This window comes from Equus asinus, chromosome 17 (assembly GCF_041296235.1).
Source record: "Equus asinus isolate D_3611 breed Donkey chromosome 17, EquAss-T2T_v2, whole genome shotgun sequence".
In the NCBI taxonomy this organism is placed as follows: Eukaryota; Metazoa; Chordata; class Mammalia; order Perissodactyla; family Equidae; genus Equus; species Equus asinus.
The window spans coordinates 49,122,654-49,143,638 of NC_091806.1; the positions used below are offsets into that span (position 1 = coordinate 49,122,654).

Consider the following 20,985-nt stretch of genomic DNA (forward strand, 5'->3'; position numbering starts at 1 on the left):
CCACCACAGTCTGCCCATCGGCTATAAATTTTTAGATTCCCCTCAATGCAAAATTCACTCACCCCTCCAAGGCACCTCAAAGTCTCACCCCATAGAGACAGCGTCATGCTCAGAGTTCAGTATCTTACGATGTGCCTCTTTTTCCAGCCTCTGCCCAATGCCTGGTTGCAAGCCCAGCACCATATGTCTTAGGATTTTGATGTGACAGTACCCCACTGTTGGATCCTAATTTCTTTGTACTCTCTTGCTGCGTAGCAAACCACACCTAAATTTAGTGGCTCCACACCACGCCTCTTTTGCTTGCCCAGAATTCTGTGGGTCAGCAGTTGGGGCTCAGCTCAGCGGGCAGGCTGTTCTGCTGGCTTTGCATGGGGTGACTCGTGCAGCCGCAGTCACCTGGTGGCTTCTCAGGACTGGGTGGTTGAAGACAGCCTCACTCACGTCTACTGCCTGGTGCTGGCTCTTGGCCAGGATGCCTCCATTCTCCTCCATGTGGCCTCTCCAGCCAGCCAGTTCTGGCTGGTTCACGTGGCCACATTCCAAGAGCATATGAGTGATACACAATGTGACTTCCCCAGCATTCTTTTTGTCACAGTAAGTGTCAAGTTCAGCCCAGATTCAAGTGGTAGGAAAACCAACTCTGTCTCTTGATGGAGGAGCTACAAGCACTTAAGGCATTGAATCTATTGCATCTTTAGATCTGTTTCTATGGTCTATGTTTCCCCTTGGTTTTCAGTCTTTTGTGTATATATATAAAAAAATGTAGAGGCTCAATGATATTGTCTCCCTACAGATAATTTGATTTTCCTCTGGCATGCAAAAGGCGCAGGGCAGAGCACCTTCCTCCAGGTGGGGACTGAGATGACTGGAGGCCACCGAGGTCTCATCTGAAAGTGTGGGGTGTTACTGGGGCCCCAATCCTTGGTAGCTTCTGAGCCCCAGTTCTCCTCTTCCCAGTGACACAAGTCTGAGGAGTTCTCTGCTCAGCTTTGAACCCTCCAGCAGCTGATTTTTGCTCAGTTTCTCAGAATCTCACCCTATGCCTGTACAGCTTAATGCACAAATGCTTCATGGGGAAATTGCCTGAAAAAGGACTCACTTCCCTGCGGTCCTCTGTTCACCAGGATCTTGTCCCTTTGAGTCCTGGATGCCTTGTGGCCCTGGGATCCCCCATTTATTTCGCCGGCCCGGGGAGGCCCTGCTCCCCATTCATCCACATGCCTCGCTCAGCACGCACAAACGCTTGAGGATGGAGGGGAGCTGTGCGTGTGGGCTCCCTCAGCTTGCTTCTCTTCTGGTCTTGTGGCCTTCGAGCTTTCATTGCTCTCCAAAGCCGGCACACAGCTGGGCGGGGTGCTTCCTTACATTGTTATGGGTGCTCTCGGCAGAAAGTTTAGTTTCATGTGAGCTGAGTAGCCAAAAGCAAAAACCAGGTGTTTCCATGTGGATGTATTTCCTTCCAGTCTTATTTCTATGCACATATATTTCATCCATTGCATGTCCTTTGTTGATGGTGTTTCTAGAAGGATCTATGTCTCTAGAAGGAACTTCAGAGGGGAGACAGTTCAATCCCCTTAACAGTGTGGCTCGGTAGGAACTCTCTCTAGCAAAGTCGTCCTGCAGCCCTACGTTTTCCGTGTGTGTCTGTGTGTGTGGCCTCAGAGCATTCCAGCTAAAGGGGTCTCAGGTGCCATCTGTTTGGATCCTTCCCCATTATACTGGGGGGATGCTGGAAGCTCAGGGGAGATAGAAGCTTCTGTTGCTGTACCACGAGTTAGGGTCATGGCTGTTGCGTACACAGGACCCTGACTTCCACCCCACTTCTGAGCAACAAGCAAAACAAAGGTCCCTCTGGGGTCACGCCGCTAATTAAAAGACTTCTGCCCCCGGCCTCTCCTCCTCCTTCTACCTGCACGTGACCTCTGTCCCATGGGGTTGAACATTCTCCCTATTTCTGGAGGGACCCAGCCCACATGCAGCAGGGGGCACCTGGGGAGGCACCTAGCTCCCGATGGTGCTGGGTGCAGGATGACCCTTATGGGGTACCTGCTCATGCCTCCCCTCCGGTCTCCCCTGCAGGCTACGGGAGCACCATCGGGCCACCATCAAGGTCATTCGGCGCATGCAGTACTTTGTGGCCAAGAAGAAATTCCAGGTGAGTCCTGCGCTGAGCCCTCCTGCCCCCAGCCCACCCCGGAAGCCCCTCTCCTGCCCAGGCAGAGGCACGTGGTCTCCGTCCCCTGCCACACAGGCAGGCCGGCTAAGACCTCACACATCATCTGGCAGACCCCCTGCAATGATTCCCTTATCCATCCCCAAGACAGCAGGCTCCTAAAAGGACGCTTCCCTGATGGGTCCTGGCGCTGAGGCCCAGCCCAGAGCCGGACACACACCCAGCCTTCCTCTCCCTCTGTACTGGTTAGAAGGCAGGGACTTGGGGGCTGGCTCACCCCTCCCCTGATCCATAGCAGTGACGTGGGAGTGACTCAGGCAGAGTGCAGAGCCAGCCCTTCATCACCTGGGCGGGAAGGGGGGTCCCTCAGACTCCAGAGTCCTGTTTCACGTGGGCTTGGTGCTCTTGTAATCCCTACCCTGACCTGCGTAAGTCAGGGGAACGGGGACAGACCCGGCCCTCCTCTGCGCCTGGGGGTGGCCCGCCTTTACAGGGGGAGGTAGGGGCTCCCCGTTAAGCGGACCTGGACCCCTGAGTTTCCATCCCCATCAGCACTGTTCGAGGGCTGAGTCTCCTGCCACGGCTGCTTGGAGCCCCCAAAGTCCAAGGTGCCCAGAGAAGGCCAGTTGGTGGCAGGCGCATCTCCCCACCCTCTGCTGTGGGGACAGTCCAGGGATGGGAGCCTGGAGCAGCCCTCACTTGGAGAACATGTAGATTAGGAAAGAGGAATTCTCGGGTGGGTGGTCATTCTTTCCAGAGGGCTTGGCCCGGTTGCCCTTAAAAAGTGAGTGCCTGATGGAGGCAGGGCTGGGGGCCCCCGGGAGCCAGCAACAGCTTCTAGAGCCCCGGGCCTTGTTTTATCACATGGGAGGGGTGGGGGCAACTGGTTCACATCCCCCAGAGTGGTCCTAGCAAGGCTGGGATGAGAACTGATGCCGCTGCGTCCTGCCCCGGGCCAGGCTGCGGGATGGACCCCAGCTCCCATACCTGCCCACAGCCCCGGGCCAGTTCTTCCCCTCTCTGTAATGGGAACAAGAGCCTAAGGGTTGGCGCGGGACCATGTCTGCGCATGCCCTATGCAGCCCTCCGGCCCGCAGCATTCACTGTGACCACGACCGCCTTTCCTACGACCGCCTTGGTCCACACCCCAGGAGCAAGAGCGGCATGTGGCCCCCTGGGATGGTCTGCACACACAGTTCCTCAGCGGCATTCTGCTGCCTGTCTGTCTGTGTGCCTGCACCCCGGGGGGACAGGCTTTTCACGACCAACCTGGGCCACATTGTGCTAAGGCTCCCGCCAGGGCCTGGACCATCTTATTGTTGAAACAAAGAGCCAGCCGCAGTAAATGCCATTCTCAGCAGCACCGGGAGGTGTGCCCGGCAATGTTCTGGGTGAGATGTGATGGCCCCAGATCGAGGGCATCTGGATTCTGTGGCCTCTCTTCCCCCGAGGGCCCTGACGGCCCCGGCGGTACCCAGCAGCGGGGCAGCAGGCAGGGTGGGGAGCTGACGGGGTCCTGGGAGAGGAGGGGCTGGCCTCAGCAGGGAAGGGGCTGCAGGAACCCCTCTCAGAGGTCAGACCCAGGCAGGACAGTCCCCCAAGGGCAGAGGAGCCCTGGGAAGGGCCAAGATGTATCCCTTCACTGGAGAGCAGCCTGGCCGTGACAGCTAAAACCACAGGCTCAACCTGGTGCAGCAGAAGAGCCCTCTAGGATGGGGGTAGTCCCTAGCCTGGGAAGCTGGGCCACTGAGGCTCCAGAGCAGGCCCCTGCAGGGCAGAGCCCATAACCACTGCCCGAGTGGGGATGTGCCGGGGTGGACACCGGGCTTCCTGGGGGCTGCTTCCAAGATCTGGGGGACCCCAGCAGAGCAGGTGGAACCCTGGGGCTCCTGGTAGGCCAAGCTCAGGGGTGACATGGGCAGCTTCCAGCTCAGGACCATGGGGTGTCCTTAGCAGGCCAGTGCCCATAGTGGCTGGCACCAACTTGAGCTCCGGTGAGCACCTGTCAGTGGAGTGCAGGCAAGAAAACCGGCTACTGGCATTGGTTGGGGCCCCGCACTCCCTTCCAGGCTGAGGGTCCCCTTTCCTGCCTCAGGACACAGGCCAGGGTCCTACAAGTGCCCCTGGAGTCTGGAGGCAAGTGTGGCAACCCCCACCTCTCCTGCTCTCTCCATCCCTCCCCTGTGCGCAGGACCCCTGGGGGGCCTTGGCTAAACCGGGTGGGTCCTCGTGGAGTAGAGAGGCTCTCCAGCAAGGCCAGGGTCTGACGCTGCCTCCCGCTTCACCAGCTGGCCCTCATTGCTGGGGGCAGCATGGAGGGGTAGGGAGAAGGGCCCCACTGAGTAGGGGCAGTGAAGGGAGCCCCTGGCAGTGAGGAGCTCTGTGGGGCTCCAGGGGCGGCCCCCACCCGGGCCCAGCTGTCAGGGCTGCCTTCCCTTCCCCCACAGCAGCCTGTCTGTCTGTCTGCCTGCACTCCCACCCCTGCCTGGCCTCACGGGCTGCGGACGTGGCGGGTGGCCCCCCTGCCGGCCCTGCGGGCCGATAAGTGCCCGGCTGGCCGCCCCTGTGTCTGGCCGGAGGAGCCAGAGCCTCTCAGCCCTTCAAGTTTGCCTTGAACTCCCATGTCCACCGTCCGTCAGTCTGGACAGCCCGGCATTATCTCGGCTCATCTCAGGCTCCTGCTGCTGCCGCCAGAGGAAATTAGCTCTGGAGAGAAAGCCGGGATGATCTCTCCAGCCGGCCCCAGGCGGCCACTCGACAGAGGCCCCCAGGAGCGCGGACCAGACCCTGGGGGAGCCATTGGCTCCGAGACAAGTCTCAAGGGCCTTGGACCCCGCTGGGCCACGGGGCCTGGGTGTCACCCCACCCCCACTCTTGTAGATGTGTACACACTCAGGCACACGCAAGCGTGCATACACTCTCACCATCACATGCCCACCCACACTTGCTCACACTCTCATGCCTTCCCACAGGCACATTTGTATATGTTTGTGCGTGCAGAGGCTCCTAACACACTCAGGTGCACGCAGTGGCCTGTGACCTCCCAGGCTGTCCTGAGACCAGCACAAGGACCCTGCTCCCCACCAGGCCAGGCCTCTGGACTCAGCCAGTTCTCCAGCCAGTCCCAGACCTCACCGGCCTGCCTGGAGGTGCCACCCACCTCACAAAGCCCTTTGGTCCGCAGGAGGCTGACTGCCATGAATCAGGGCCGCCTTCTGTGTGCACCAAGGAACAGCTCAGTCTTGGGGCCCAGCCATGGCCACCATCACAGCCACCTCTGGTTCTCATGGCATGAGCCATCACGGAACTCCCTGACCTTCCTCACTCATATCTTATTTTATCCTCACACCCTCCCTGTCAGCCAAAGTGAGGCAGGGCTCAGCATCCCTATGTTACAGAGGGAGGGACAGGCTCAGCATCCCCATGTGACAGAGGGAGGGACAGGCTCAGCATCCTGGTCTCACAGAAGGGAAGAAAAAACTAAGCATGCCATTTTATAAAACAGAGGAATAAGGCTCAGCATCCCCATGTTACAGAGGGAGGGATAGGCTCAGCATCCCTATGTTACAGAGGGAGGGACAGGCTCAGCATCCCTATGTTACAGAGGGAGGGACAGGGCTCAGCCTCCCTATGTTACAGAGGGAGGGACAGGCTCAGCATCCCTATGTTACAGAGGGAGGGACAGGCTCAGCATCCTGGTCTCACAGAAGGGAAGAAAAAACTAAGCCTGCCATCTTATAAAACAGAGGAATAGGGCTTAGCATCCCCATCTTACAGAAGGGAGGGGCAGGGCTCAGCATCCCCATCTTACAGAAGGGAGGGGCAGGGCTCAGCATCCTCATTTTACAGAAGGGAGGGACAGGCTCAGCATCCCCATCTTACAGAAGGGAGAAGCAGGGTTCAATGTACCCCATTTTACGGAAGTAAAATCTAAGACCTGGGGATCTCATCACTGGCCTGAACCTAAGTGCTGACTTTATGCCTGCCTTTAAGTGAGTGTGTGGGGAGCCAGAGGGTCTGCCTAGAGTCCCACCCCATGATACCATGATGGTCTTGGAATGTAGGCCACAAGGTGATGTAGGTGGTCCTGGTGCCGAGCCTGGCCTCCAGAAGCAGCAAGTTCTTCTGTTGGGGGCACAGTTGTGGCATGGGGCTGGCAGGCTCCTTCTCAGCCCCTCCAAATCAGAATCCTGTATTTAGGGTCCAGAGAGGGGCTGTGTGTTGCCCATGAGGGCCCTGCCTGGTGGATCTTGTTGGGGGCAGAAACGCCCTGAACTTCTGGGGCCTAGCCCCTGGTAGAGAGGAGGCCTCTGCCCTGCTTTGGGATTCCTGAGCCCCAGGACAATGTTGGGGAGTTGCAAGAACTTTGCCAAGCTGCCAGCATTGATGGCAGAGACCCCAGGCATGTCGGAAGGGTACACAGAGATCTGAGGCAGGACCCCATCTTTTTGGGAAGGCAAAGGTGGCCCCAGCATCTGGGGTGGCACCCCAAGGAGAGGTAAGCCCAGGTGGGCAAGAAGGACAAGGGGCCCCAGGGCTGAGACCTTACCCTGACCCTCAATGGACATTTGCTCCTCGTCCCCTCTCATCCTCTGACCCAGGCGGGCTCCACCCCCTGGACCGTCTGGCATGTCTCTCAGGCCCTTTGCCCTCCCCAGTGAGAGGCAGTGACCCGGCTCATCGCTCATGTGGGCCCTTTAGTCCAGTGAGGACCATCCTGGGCCCCACTGACCGTGTCTCCCTGCAGCCCCTCCGATGGTGGTGGTCTGGCTTCCCGTGTGACTCCAGCCTGCTTGTGTGCACAAAGAGCTTCCTGGGCCATCAATCCCTACTCTACCAACCTGCTGCCACCTGGGCGAGACCCTCGGCCAACAGGCTCCTGGGCACAAGGCCCTAAATATACTTGAGCCCCCAACACATTTGTGGGCTCAGAGCTGGCGCCAAGCCTGGGTGCCCGGCATCACCTGCCTGGCCCGAGGCCTGCTGTGGGAGCATCTGTCTCCCAGTAGCGTTGGAGTCCCAGCAGAAGGCCTGTCACCCAGAGCAGCCAATGCAGGCAAAGGTTGTCACCTGGGGCCACCTCGGCCCAGTCCTGGGGACTGCCTGGGAAGGGTGTATGGCGGGCCACCTTCCCACCTTGAGAACAGCGGGTGTGCCTGCCAGTGAGTGAGTCGAGAGTCAGCTTGACAGGCAGGCGGTAGCTTCACAGAGCTGGCCCCACTGGCAGCCACCCAGCGGGGCACCTGGCGGCTCCGTTCCTCTCCTGGCCCCTCAGCTAGGCCAACTCTTCCAAGGCTGTTGGAAAACAGGGACTGGTAGCCTGGAAAGGAGAGTCGGCAGACCCCTGCAGGTGAGCGGGCAAGAAGCTGAGGCCCAGAGAGGCTGAGCGATCAGCCCAGGATCCCCCAGACCTAGTGGCCAAACCTGGGGTGCCCAAGCCACCGGGGATGAGCCCAGCTCCTGCATGTGCAATGGGTCAGGCCTGCCCCCATCATGCTACACAGGTGAGTTCCTTAAATCCCCAAAAGACCCCACAAGGCAGGGACTGTCACTATGTTCGTTTAGCTCCAAGCCGGCGGGCACAGAGAGGAGGGTGACTCGTGTCTTTCTGGCCTGCAGCAAGCACGGAAGCCCTATGATGTGCGGGACGTCATTGAGCAGTACTCCCAGGGCCACCTCAACCTCATGGTGCGCATCAAAGAGCTGCAGAGAAGGTGGGCCTGGGCAGGGGCACCGGGGAGGGGGCCTGGGACCCATGGTGATGTGAGAGGACCAGGAGGTTGGTGGAGGCAGCACAGGCGAGAAGGACAACCTCGTCTCCCGTCCCCTCCGGCTACATACTTGTCCTGCTTCTCAGAGCTGCAGGTCTCTTCGCAGCCCACCCCACCCACCTGCCTCTTGCTGTACCAGCTCTGAGCAAGGGCCAGACCCTGCCCCAGGAGACACCCAACACTGGGGAGACCCTGCCAGGCGCAAGGCCCCTCCCCAAGGTCTGCCTACTCCTGGGGTCTGCCCCACTGGAGCTGGGGACCCTAACCATTGGGAGCCAACAGTTTCTGGCTTCTGGCCTGAAGCCTGGGAAGCTTGTTCATGTGGAAGCAGTGTGGTTCTTGGGGGCCTGTGCAGGCCCAGACCAGCTGTGCCTCCATGGCGGGCTAGCCTGGGAACCTAGATCCAAGGGTCACAGGACGGGGGCTAAGGCTGCCCCGCTGACCCACCAAGGAGACGTGAACCCCACCCTGCTCAGTGACCTGGCCTCGCCCTAGAAGAGCCCATTTGCAGGCCTGCCTCTCTGAGCATAATCAAGGCACCCGGCCGGGGGCATTTATGAGGTGGCCATAGGACGCTGGGCAATCCTGGGACCCCCACCCTGCCCAGGGAGCAAGTCTAAGGAGCACTCAACCACTAGCCCTCATCTCTGAGCCCCCTGCCCAGCCCGCTCAGAAGCATGGGACTGGGAGGCACCTGGCAGGTTTGTGGGTGGCAGCGGTGGGTGACCCCAGAGGGGGCGGGCTGCTTGTTGTCTTGTTAGGTGCACTGGAGCACCTGCCCACCAGCAGGCTGGGTGTCCGTGTGGTGCCTGGGCCAAGCATGAGCTAGTCTCTGTCTCCCTCCCTCCCAGGCTGGACCAGTCCATCGGAAAGCCCTCCCTCTTCATCTCCGGCTCAGGTGGGTTTCCATGTCAAGGCATCCTGGGCATGGTGGCCCACGTTGGACCCTTTTCCCGCCCTCCACCTGCACCCACCTCTCCCCACCATCAGAACAGCTGTCGGGGGCTCCAAAGTGCCTGACAGGCAACAAAAGCCAGAGAGAGGGAGGCAGACATACCCCAACCCAAGCAAAGTGGCTTTGAACGTGTTTTACAAAGAAATTTCAATTAGTACAAGAACCCACATGGATTCTAGGCCATTGAAGATCTGGGCGTGGAGATATGACCGGATCCTGTGCAGGAAGGGACCAGAGGAGTGGGGTTAGGGGATGAGTGGCTAGCACAGAATTCGAGGGGCCATTGGTGGCAGCAAGGTAGGTGCATTCTCCAGCTCTGTGAGTGCACCAGTGGAGCACAGGGCCAGGCAGCCCAAGTTTAAGTGGGAGCTGCAGCTTCTGCAGGGGCCGGGACGGCTGGGGCCTGAGCGAGGCCAGGGCCGCCCTGAAGGGCAGAATATAGTGGGTTTGTACAGCAGGCAGCCCCCCTGGCTAGGGCGTGTCCCTGTCCTCCACTGATGCGCTCTCAGAAGTCACAGAGCTGGGAAGGGTGGAGCAGGGCCATGCGACCACGGCCAGCACCCTGACCACCCCACCCCCTCCTGAAGTTCTCGCCACAGACACACTGCTAAAAGATGTCCTCAGAGGTTCAAGCTTTCCGACCCTGACCTACCACACCCCTCCCCCCGCCAACATGCATGTCCCTGACGTCCATGCTTTACCCCCTAGAAAAGAGCAAGGACCGTGGCAATAACACCATCGGCGCCCGCCTGAACCGCGTGGAGGACAAGGTAGGCGCCAGGGTCCCGGCCCACGTCGGCTGGTGGGGGGCAGCAGGGCAATGCTCCTGGTGGTCATAGTCCTTGGGGCCGGTACAGTGCCATCCACAGTGGCGTTTCACTCCTCCGGCTCTGTCCCAGCGTGTGTTGGGAATTGGATGGTGACCTGGGCCACTGCGAGTCTGGCTCCCTGGCTCCCTCCTTCCTTCCTTCTGTGCTCAGTGTGGCCCACATGACGCCAGGGTCTCCCTGCGGCAGGGCTCACCTCCACTCCTCCTCACCTGGCTGGGCGTTGGTCCCCGTGGGAGGAGTTCGGCCTAAATTCAGGCCAGGCTGGTTTCTCGACCTCTGAACAAGTGGCGTCTTTACTGGCACGTGGTGCTGAGCGGCCACAGGCCCCTCCCTGCAGTAGCTGAGGACCGCCTGGCACGTGCCAGTGTGGGCAGTGCCGTCTGTAGCTGCGTGTGGCTCCTTTGGCCTCCAGCCTGTGTGCGCTTGGGGACATCAGAGGCTCTGACAGTGGTGCAGGGGTATATCTGGCAGGGAGGAGGGGCTGTGGGCTCCAGGACCCCCCACTGTAGGGTCCTGACCGCGCTGGAGGGTGCAGAGTGTCAGCTGAGGCCCTGCTGGGCGTCCACGTGGGACTCAGGGCCTGTGGCTCCTCTTTGGTGCTGCAAAGCCCATGCTCCCTCTGCTGCAGGGCACCGGCCTCCTCGACCCACCCGGCCTCGGCCCCTGGGATGCCCGCTCCCCGCCAGGCTCTGTGCCCGTCGCCTAACCTCTCAGCGAGGGCGCCTCTTCCCAGGGCGTCCAGGGAGCCGCGGGAGGTTCTAGGGGTGGCAGGGCCTTTCTCAGGCCCACAGCTGGCACTGCCCTTTGAAGTCCCTGCGGGTCGGAGCGGGCCTTTATCTTGCCACACAGCTCCTCCGTGTACATGTGTATCTGAAAGTAGCTGGGAGGCTAAAAATAGAGAATTTCGGCCGGACGGGGAGGGCGTCTGCTGCTCAGTTTCCCCAGCAACGCCTGGCTCTCGCCCACTTCGATCTCACCTGCAGCTGGGCAGACGGGGCAGGGGCACGGCTCCCCGTTCCTGCCCTGTCCTACCTGGGCCTCGGGCCTGCAGCGTCACCCTTCCTCCTGCACAGTCCGCCCCTGGCCTGGGCTGACCAGGGCTCGGAGACCAGTAAATGGGATCAGGCAGAGGGAATTGCGGGCCACTGTCCGGGTGCCCACTGGGGCCCGCACTTCAGGCCTGACCTACTGGGGCCACGTGACACCAACACCCTGGCGGCGCTGGAGGACCTGGCCCACCTCGGACAACAAAGGCCTGAGTGGGACTGGTGTCTCTCCTGTTCTCAGGCAGATGGCCCGGCGGGACGCGTCCCTGTCTGGCGGGGTGGGAACTGAGAGCAGGAGAGGTCAGCTCAGCAGGCCAGTTGGGATCAGAGGCTCGGGGCCCTGGACTCCGCCGCTCTGGTGAACGAGATGCATCTTTGGCTTTGGCTTCTCTTGGCACGTGGGCCCAGGGACTTGAGTCTGGCTCCCCCGTGAGAGGCAGCAGTACACAGGCCGGGGACCCTGCATGGGGCCTTCCAGGCGTCAAAGGAAGCAGAAGTGGAGCCAGGGAATGGACCCAGGCCACCCCCCCTCCTCGCCCAGCCCTGGAGCATCCCTGGCCAAGGTTGCCTTTGCTGACTGGCCCCACTGCTGGCAGGAATCATGGCCGCCCCTGGGCCCCTGAGCCTTCCTGCCCTCAGCGGCCCTGGGAGCAACCCTGCTGCCCCATTTTCCAGATGCGCGCACCCCTCCTCAATGCCCTGTCCAGGTCCCGTTCTATCCCCACTCCACTGTTCCAGGCCTTTCTTATGCCTCTCAGGACAGGCCACCCCTTTAAACCCAGACTGGAGCCTGGTGTCCTCTGGGGTGACAATGGGTAGGACTCAGGGTTCCCTGGAGCAGTGCCCCCTCCCCAGGCTGGGGTAGCGGCCATCCTGCAGTGGTCTGAGAACCAGGATGCAGCCCTCAGTCGGCCAAGGTCAGCGTGGTGGGCTGAGGTGGGGCCAGCGCTGGCCTTGGGGGTACACAATCACGTGCCCGCATTTCTTCAGATCTGAACAACAAAGGGAAGTGTTTTCCGGAGTCCCTGATCCCCGGGAGCAAGGTTTGGGAACAAGGCCCCTGATGGCCTGGCCCCCAGGCTCTGCGCCCAGGAGAGGGGCCGTTTCTGGGTTGCGAGGATTTGAGGATTCGAGGGGATTCCACACGTGTGGCACTTAGCCAGGCTGGTTCTGTGCTGCCTTCACCCCACTGTGCTGCCGGGGAGCCGGTTCAGGCTGAGAGGCTGAGCCACCTCCTTAGGATCTCTGAGGTCGTAAGCAGGCCCATGCTGTACGCTGACCATCTGCGCCCCGCCGTCCGTCAAGGCATCGATGGAGATGCGCTGTGCCCAGACAGAGGCTGCCGTGGGGTGGCATCCGGCCCAGCCAGTGGCAGCCCGCCCAGCCCCTCCCCAGCCGCTGACTGATGCCCCACTTGGGGACAGACCCTGGGAAAGGGCCTCGCCAGGCCCAGAGGGTACAGTGGCATGTCCTGGGCCCCACCTTATCGCTGCAGCCATCAGGACCATAAACAACCCCAGAGCAATCCTGCTGACTGCGGGAAGTTGGGGGCAGGAAATTGAGCAGCCGCCCAGCCCTCGGAGGCCCGGAGGCCCAGAGCAGTGGCAGAGCCACCACCGCCAACCCCAGTCAGAGCCCCTGGGCCTTCCCAACCCCTCCACGCTGGCCTCTGGCCGGAAGGGAGCCTGGCCCCAGCGATGGGAGTCAAGGCTCCAGCCCCCGGCTGCTTCCTCATCTCAGCTCAGGTCCTCGGCTGTGACAGGGGTCCCATCCCAGGCCAGCTGGCCCAGGCCAGGAGGAGGAGCTGGGAAAGGGGCCTTTGGGATGCGCGCTGACTGGCCCCTACTCTTGGGAGCAGATTGTTGTGAGGTCAGGGGCCTGGGGTGGCCACTTGCAGAGAGTTCCCAGGGAAGGCCAGCTCAGCCGGGTCAGGGGCGTCTCGGTTCCCCTGCAGGGAATGTCCAGGCCAGGGGCCACAGCAGGGAGAAGGGCCTCCCACACTTCCTTCTTCCTGGAGTCCCGGGGCCTTGTCGCAACTCTGGCTTGGCAGTGGCGTGCCTTTGCTCCAACGGAGAGCCCCCATTTGCCCTTCAGGATGGCCCCTGTCCCTGGGGTACCTTGCACCCCTGTCTGCGGCCTGGCCTGGGTATGCAGCCCACCTCACTCCAGAGATGCAGAGAGCAGAAAGAGCATCCCCACCCTGCAGCCCGGCCCCGCAAGCCTCGCTGGCAGACACTGGCCCCGCTGCCCGTGGGTCTCCCTTTGGTTGTGAAAAGAGAGTCATGAACTGCTCTTTGCTTCTGTTTAAAGATCACTAGAGCTGTCGCATACTCTTTCATGTTGTCTTTATTCCGGAAAGGACTCTTATTTGCCCAAATAAAGTCTCTTTTGCAGGTGGGGAAACAGGCCCAGAGAGGTTGAGTGGTTGCCTAAGGTCACAGAGCTAGTTAGGTGAAGCGCTGGTCCCTGAGGAAGCCCTGAGGAGGTGGAGGAGACAAGGTGGAGAGAAACAAGGAAACCAGAAAGCTTTTCATAAACATAAGGAGTCTGGTTGAAAAGAGGCTGACGTGAACAGCGCGGGCCAAGGTGGGGCGGGCAAGCAGTGAGCTGGGTGGGCTGTGGTGGGCAGGGGAGCAGCACTGATTCTGGCACTGGCAGAGGCCTTGCCAGGCCCTGGGACAGGAGTCCTGAGAATACCAGCCCCTGCCCGGCCCCCAGTCCCCAGCACCCCCAGCGTGGGTTTCTCCGGCCGGCCGCTGGAGCCAGGGCTGCTGGGGAGGCAGGCGTCCCCTTGGCTCTCCGGGGCCCCGATGGAGAAGCAGGCTGCTCCAACCCTCCTCCCCCAGTGTGTATTCTTAGCTCAGGGCCCGGGACCTGCTGCAGTGTTTACGTTGAGCCCTGTTTATTTTGCAAGCTCAGCTCATACTGCTTTTGCTGATATGAGGCGCACAGTGAGCTGGGAAAATTTCTTTCTTCTCTGTTTTGGCCGGAAATGTTCATGGCTCAGAGCCGGACCCAGGGAAGTCCTGGGTTTCCAGGCCCCACTTCAGAGAGTGTGGGTGGGAAGGGGCCCCTACCACCTGACATTCCTTCCACTGCCTCCTGTCCTAGAACCCTGGCCAGGCACACCTTTCTCCTGGATAGGAATGCCCCCCAGCTGGGACCCACACACACACCTCCCCCGGACCCCTTTGCTGAGCACACAGCTGCCCTCCCCTTGGACCAGGCAGGCCCAGCTACCCGGAACTCAGCATCTGCCCCAGCCACTGTTCCTCCTGCTCTGTCCCTCAGCCCAGAGGGAATCTTCCGTCCACCCAGGCCTAAAGACGGGACCCCGAGGTGTTGTCATCCCAGACAACTCCCCCTCGCCAACCCCCGGAAGCTGCCTCGACAAGACCCACCTTGCTCTCAGCCCCACTCCCTCCATGCTGAGTTCAGGGCTCACACCTTCCTCATCTCACGCTTAGCTTATTTTCCCAGCAATCTATAGAGTCTCTGGCCTCTCCCACCCAGCCACCACTCCTTCACGTTGTCTATTATTTCCTAGACACTGCTGAGCCCACTTGCTAATGTTTCATCCAGAATTTTTGTCCGTATTTGTGTGTGAAATACGTATGGAACATGATTTTCCTTTCTTATACTGTCCTTCTCAGGTTTGGGATCAAATTTACGTGAGCCTCACAGAACAAGTTGAGAAGCGTTCCCTCTGTTTCTATATTCTGGGATATTTTGTATAAGATTAGGATTCCTTTTTTCCCTTGAATGTTCAGTGGCACTTAAACTCATCTAGCCTTGGCGTTTTCTTCGTGGGAAGATGTTTAATTCTGATTCAATGATTTTAGTGGTTACGAGACTATTTGAGTTTTCTATTTCTTCTTGTGTCAGTTTTGACAAGTTACATATTCTAGGAATTTGTACAGTTCACCTTAGTTTTCAAGTCTATAGACATTTATGATTATTTTAGTGTCCGTATTATCACTAGCTGCACCCCCTTTTTATTGCCGATACTGTTTACTCGTGCCTTCCTTTTTTTCCCATTGATCAAGCTTGCCAGCTATTTGCCAATTTTATTAATATCTTCAACAAACTTTGGACTTGGTTGATCCTTGTTACAGTAGGTTTGGTTTTGTCTCATTCATTTCTCTTTATTTTTTTCCTTCTATTTACTAGAATTAATATTGTTCTTTCTCTAACTTCTTAGGTCGGATAGTTATTAATTTTCAGACTTGCTAGATTTCTAAGGTGTGCATTTAAAGCTGTATATTTTTTCTCTAAATACCACTCCAACTACATCCACCAAATTTTGATATATAGCATTTAATTTTAATGTTCATTCACATATATATTGTTCTAGTCTCCATTATGACCTCTCGTTTATCCCAGGAGCTGTGTAGCAACAGGATTTTTGCCATGTGGTGAATGTGAGAGCTTTTGAATATTGTTGCTCTGCTGTCAGAAAAAGTGATTGCATGCTATCAATCCTTTGAAACATTTTGAAATATGTTTTAAGGGATAATATGTGGTCAATTTTTATACATTTACCTTTTGTACTTGAATACTGTGTGCGTTCTGACACTGTTGGGTGCAGTTTCATTTTATGTCCATTAGAACAAGCTTGTTAATTGTTTTGTTTAAATCTATATCCTCATTGGAATATTTTTATCTACTTGATCTATCATTAGTGAGAAATGTGTTGAAATTCCAACTATTGTGGAGCATTTGTCTAGTTTTCCTTCTATTTCTGTCGATTTTTACTTTATATATTTTTAGATATATATTTATAATTAGGTACAAATCATATTCAAGTTTTTATATATTCACTGCTGGATTTCAACGTTTTATCATTACGTAGCACCCTCTTTATCTCAAGTAGTGCTTTTTCCCTTAAAGTCTAGGCAAACTTAATTTTGTTTGAACACCTTTTTTTTTTTAAAGCTTTATTGAGGTGTAACTTAGATGCCATAAAATTCATTTAAGATAAATGTATGACAGATTTTAGTAAATTTCTAGTTTGATGTGTGAGCCAGCATCCAAGCTAAGCTTCAGAACATTTTGAACACCCCCCACATCCCCTCGGTTCCACCTGCAGTCACTGCCAGTTCCCACCTCCAGCCACAGTCAGTCACCCATCTGCTTTCTGTCTCTGTATGCTTAAACTTCTCTAAGGCTAGAAATTTGCCTTTTCTGGACGTTTCATGTAAATGAAATCGAACAATATGTGGTGTTTTGTGTTTAGCTTTTTTCACACAGCGTAATGTTCTTGGGGCTCCTCTACGTTCCACCCTGCATTTCTTTCCTTCTTAATGTTGAATAGTACTCTGTTGTATGGGCAGACCACATTGTGTTTATCCATTTCCCAGTTGATGGACATTTGGATTGTTTCCAGTTTGGGGCTATTATGGGTAACGCTGCTGTGAACTTTTATCTGCAAGTCTTTGTATGGACATATGTTTTCATTTCTCTTGGTTCGGTTCCTAAGAGTGGTCCCACTCATATGGTGAGTTTCTGTTTAACTTTCTAAAAAAACGTCTCAGTTGTTTTCCAAAAGGTCTGTACCATTTTGATTTCCCACCAGTAAGGCACAAAGGTCCCACTTTCTCCATATCCTTGCAAATACGTGGTATGGTTGGTCTTTTTTGTTTTAGCCATTGGAGTGAGTGTGTAATGGTATCTCATTGTGGATTTGATTTGCATTTCCCTAATCACTAATGATGTTGAGCGACTTTTCATGTGCTTATTAGCCATTCATAGTCTTCTTTGGTGAAATGTTTATTCAACTCTCTTGCCCATTTTCCAATTAAGTAGTTTGTTCTGTTATTGAGTTGTCAGAGTTGTTTATATGTTCTGGATACAAGTCCTTTATCAAATATATGACTTGCAAATATTTTCTCCCATTCTGTGGCTGTCTTTTCATTTTCTTAATCATGTCTTTCAAAACACAAAAGTTTTAGATTTCAATGAAGTCCAATTTATCTTTTCTTGTATGGCGCGTGCTTTTGATGTTGTATCTAAGACCTCTTTGCCTACTCCAAGGTCGCGAACACTTTCTTCTAGAAGTTTTATACATTTCAGTCTTACATTTAACTCTATGGTTTATTTTGAGTTCGTTTTGGGGTGTGGTGTGAGGTAAAGTCCAACTTAAGTTTTGTTTGGTTTTGGTTTTGCTTATGGATATCCAGTTGCCTCGGCACCATTTGTTGAAAAGACTATTTTTTTCCCCATTGAATTGTCATGGTACCTTTGTCAAAACTCAGTTGAGCATAAATAAATGGGTTTGTTTCTGGTTTCTCAATGCTGTTCTATTGGTCTTGAAGTCTATCCTTAAACCCACATTACACTGTCTTGATTATTGTACCCTGATATTAAGTTTTGAAATCAGGTAGAGTGAATCTTCCAATTTTGTTTTTCTTTTTCAAGTTGTTTTGCCCTTTCTATGTTCCGTGAATTTTTGTATGAATTTTAGAATCAGCTTGTCAATTTCTACCCAAAGGAAAAAAAAAGTTTGCTTAGATTTTGATAGGGATTTTGTCAAATCTATACATCCTCTTGGGACAAATGGACGTCTTAACAATGTCGAGTCTTCTAATTCATGAACATGGTATATCCTTTCATTTATTTGGTCTATTTTAATTTCTTCAAGTAATCTTTTGTAGTTTTCAGTACACAAATCTTTTGTTACATTTACTCCTAAATATCTTCTTATTTTTGATGTCAATGGAATTGTTTCCTTAATTTCATTTTTGAGTTGTTTGTTACTAGTATATAGAAATACAATTAGTTTTTTATATCAAGCTTGTAAACGGGGACTTCACTGTTATTAATTTTAGTAAAGTTTGTTGTTATTGTTGTTGATTCCTTAGGATTTTCTACATATAGGATCATGACATGTGTGAATAAAGACAGTTTAACTTCTTCCTTCCAATCTGGATGCCTTTAATTCTTTTTTTTTTTTTCTTTTTGCCTAATTATACTGGCTTGAACTTCCAGTAAAATGTTGACTAGAAGTGGCTAGGAAAAAATCACTCAGTCATTCACTATTAAGGGTGATATTAGCTGTAAGTTTTCTGTGGATGCTCCTTATCAGGTTAAGGACATTTATTTCTATTCCTAGTTTGTTCAGAGCTCTTAGCATGAATGGATATTGGATTTTGTCAAATGCCCATTCTGCATCTTTCAAGATGGTTACATAGTTTTTATGCCTTATTCTATTAATATAGTGTAATGCATTAACTGATTTTGAGGTGTTAAACCAACTTTGCAATTCCCACTTAGTGGTGGTGTATAATCTCTTTTATACATTGCTGGATTTGGTTTGCTCATGTTTTGTCCAGAATATTTGCATCTATATTCATAAAGGATATTGATCTGTAGTTTTCTTGTGATTTATTTTTCTGATTTTGGTGTTAAGTTTTTAAATTCTTTTTAACCCCATGTACTCATTTTAGATGTCTTTTGTAAACACTATATGGCTGTGTTTTTAAAAATTGTTTAATACATTTACACTAAATGTAATTTCTAATATATTTGGATTGATTCCTAGCAATGAATTTTGTGCTTTCCATTTGTACTCAATTTTTAATGTTTATTTCGCTCCTCTTTTTGGCCTCCTGTTGGATGGATGATTATTTCTCATTCCGTTTTTCCTTCTACTGGTTTTGAAGTTGTGTATTCTATTGCCATTCTTGTGGCGGTTAACCCAGAATATTTTAAATGGATATAAAGCAGAGCTAATTGCTGTCTTTACTCACATTTGTAAATAAGGACCTTAGGACACTTCAGTTTCAGTCACTCTCCTGCTGACTTATATGCTTTGTTGTATATTTCGGATCAATTGTGTTTATTTTTTAACCTAAAAATTCATAATTAGTAGTGTTTTATACAATTAATATGTGTTTAAACTTACCCGCCTATTTGCCTCTTTTGTCACTCATTTATTTTTATCATTTATTTTTCATCTCAGATCTTACATCTAGGATCACTTTTTTTCTGGCTAAAATATTCATTAGAATTCCCTTCAGTGAAAATCAAAATCTCTCAGGTTTTGTTTTAAAATGACTGTTTTGCTGTTGTTTTAAAAAATATTTCCACTGGGTATAAAATTCTGGGCCCTAGGTTGCCAAATGATTTTCTCTTAGCACGTCGGAAATATCGTCCAACTCTTCTTTGGCTTCTACTGTTTCTATTAAGAACAAAGATGAAGATGAATTGTGGCTCCTTGGATGGCAATGTATCTCATCTCGCAGGCTGCTTTTAAGATCTTTCCTTTGACTCCAGTGTTCTGCATCTTCACTATGATGTGTCAATACAAAGTTTCTTTTGTTGGTTCTGCTTGCAATTCAGCAAGTTTCTTTAATCTGCGGCTTGGTGTCTTGTATCCATTCTGGATTACTCTCGGCCATTATCTCTTCATACTTTGCTTCAGCTTATTATCTCCTTCTGTAATTTTCATTAGACATATGGTAGACCATCTCACTCTCCCCCACGTCTCCTAATCTCTCTTTTTTTCCAATCGCCTTGTTTTTCTGTATTCTGGATAGTGTTTCCTTTCCATCTTCCAATTCACTAATTATTTCTTCAACTATATCTAATCTGCTGTTAAACCCATCCAATGAGTTTCAGATTTCAATTATTTTTCTATTTATGGAAATTCTATTTGATTTTTATTCACTCTTGACAGATCACTTTTATAGTATCTTCCTATTTACTTGTATATTTAAACTTTAAATAAATCTCTGGAAGTGGGTTGGATATGGCTATTTTATATTTAGTTTTCAATAATTCTGGCATCTAAAGTCTTTGTGAGTCTGCTTCTCTGTTTTTATTTTTCTTCTGCTGGCTCTCATTCACGATGTTTCATTCCTTTTAAGAGTTTTCTTTTTTAAAATAGTAAGTTCATATATCTTAAAATTTGTCTGTGGGAATTTTTGGGCCCAGGGCAACGTTGAGGTCCTCAGGGAGGGTGCATGTTGACCTCTTCCTTTACGATCCACGTGGGAATACCACCAGCCTGGACTTTACATTCTGGGCTCAAGGTTTTCCAGACCACCGAGGTGGTATGCATTTAGGCTTCCAAGCTAAGAGTGGATCAGCTTGTGGATGTGACTTCTCAGGGCAAATATTGTTCTACTCCCCTTGGTGGCAAGGCAGTTTTCTTTACAGTCGTTCCCGGAAGTGGGTTATTTCTCACTGTCCCTCACATAGAGCGTGGAGCCTTTTGAAGGTCCCACCTTTATGTCAGGCTCTGCTGTGAGACTTCCCAGCTGGAGCAGACCTGGGCTTGGATATGTGGCCATCCATCGCCTGTGACGTTACGAAAGCCAAAGCTCAAGTTGACTCAGTTCATCACATGCCTCCAGGGCCCCTCTTAGTTCTGTGGGTTCCATTCTCACCACATGCTGAGCCTGTAACCTCCCTTCCTTCCTGGTTAGTGCATCAATGCTGGTGCATCTCCCTCTCCAACATGTGGTCAGACAAGCTCTGGTCCACTTACAGGGACAGAATCAGGATTTTGAAGATGGGATTTTTCTGGGCAGCCTGTGTCTCACGGCCGCTATGTCCCCAGCTCCCAGTGCTGGTTCCTGCTGTGTTCCAGCTCCCCATGACACTGGGAGCTACTGGGCAGTAGTAATGTGTCTGGTTCACGCTGGTTCCTAGGGTCTTAATCATAACTGGATCTCATGCTGGGACTCCAGGGTGTCCAGCTGGGCCATCAGCCCTCAGCAGGCTGGACTGAGGACAGCTTTCTCCAGGCCCTCCACCCCTCAGAGAGGAACCAATCCCCCACTAAGTAAGTGGTATTGTACTGAGGCCAGCTGGCCCGATTCAGCTGGGAGCCTCTGGACCAGGGGCTGCAAACTGGCCTGTAGATCAAATTGGGCCCCCAACCTTTTTATGCATTTAAAACAAAAAACAAAAAACACAGAAGAATGTGTGGCAGAGACTGTGTGTGATCTATGATGCCTACAACATTTACTGTCTGGCCCTTGATGGAAAGATTTGCAGACCCTTGACCTAGGCCAATGTTGTCCAACAGAAAGAAAATGTGAGCCACGGGTATAATTTTAAATTTTCTAGTAGTCACATTTAAAAAAATAATAAAAAGAAACAGGTTAAATTCATTTAACCCAATAGATTGAAAAAAATGTTATCACTTCAATATATAATCAACATAAAAAACTGTCGGGATGGCCACCATTCTTTCTTCAAAAGC

At 53.0% G+C, this 20,985-nt stretch overlaps 1 protein-coding gene across 5 annotated transcripts in view; it reads left to right on the plus strand.

Moving 5' to 3' along the window:
- KCNQ1 (potassium voltage-gated channel subfamily Q member 1) overlaps positions 1-20,985 on the plus strand; it is a 337,726-nt gene that overhangs the window by 254,193 nt on the left and 62,548 nt on the right. For 3 of the 5 annotated variants that reach the window (XM_070488419.1, XM_070488420.1, XM_070488416.1), the window contains 4 exons: positions 2,080-2,155; positions 7,793-7,887; positions 8,796-8,842; positions 9,608-9,669. In XM_070488419.1, coding sequence (XP_070344520.1) covers positions 2,080-2,155; positions 7,793-7,887; positions 8,796-8,842; positions 9,608-9,652 — 263 coding nt within the window. In that variant the 3' untranslated portion in view covers positions 9,653-9,669. The remainder of the gene's footprint in view (positions 1-2,079; positions 2,156-7,792; positions 7,888-8,795; positions 8,843-9,607; positions 9,670-20,985) is intronic. The other 2 variants (XM_070488417.1, XM_070488418.1) reach the window with 1 other exon arrangement.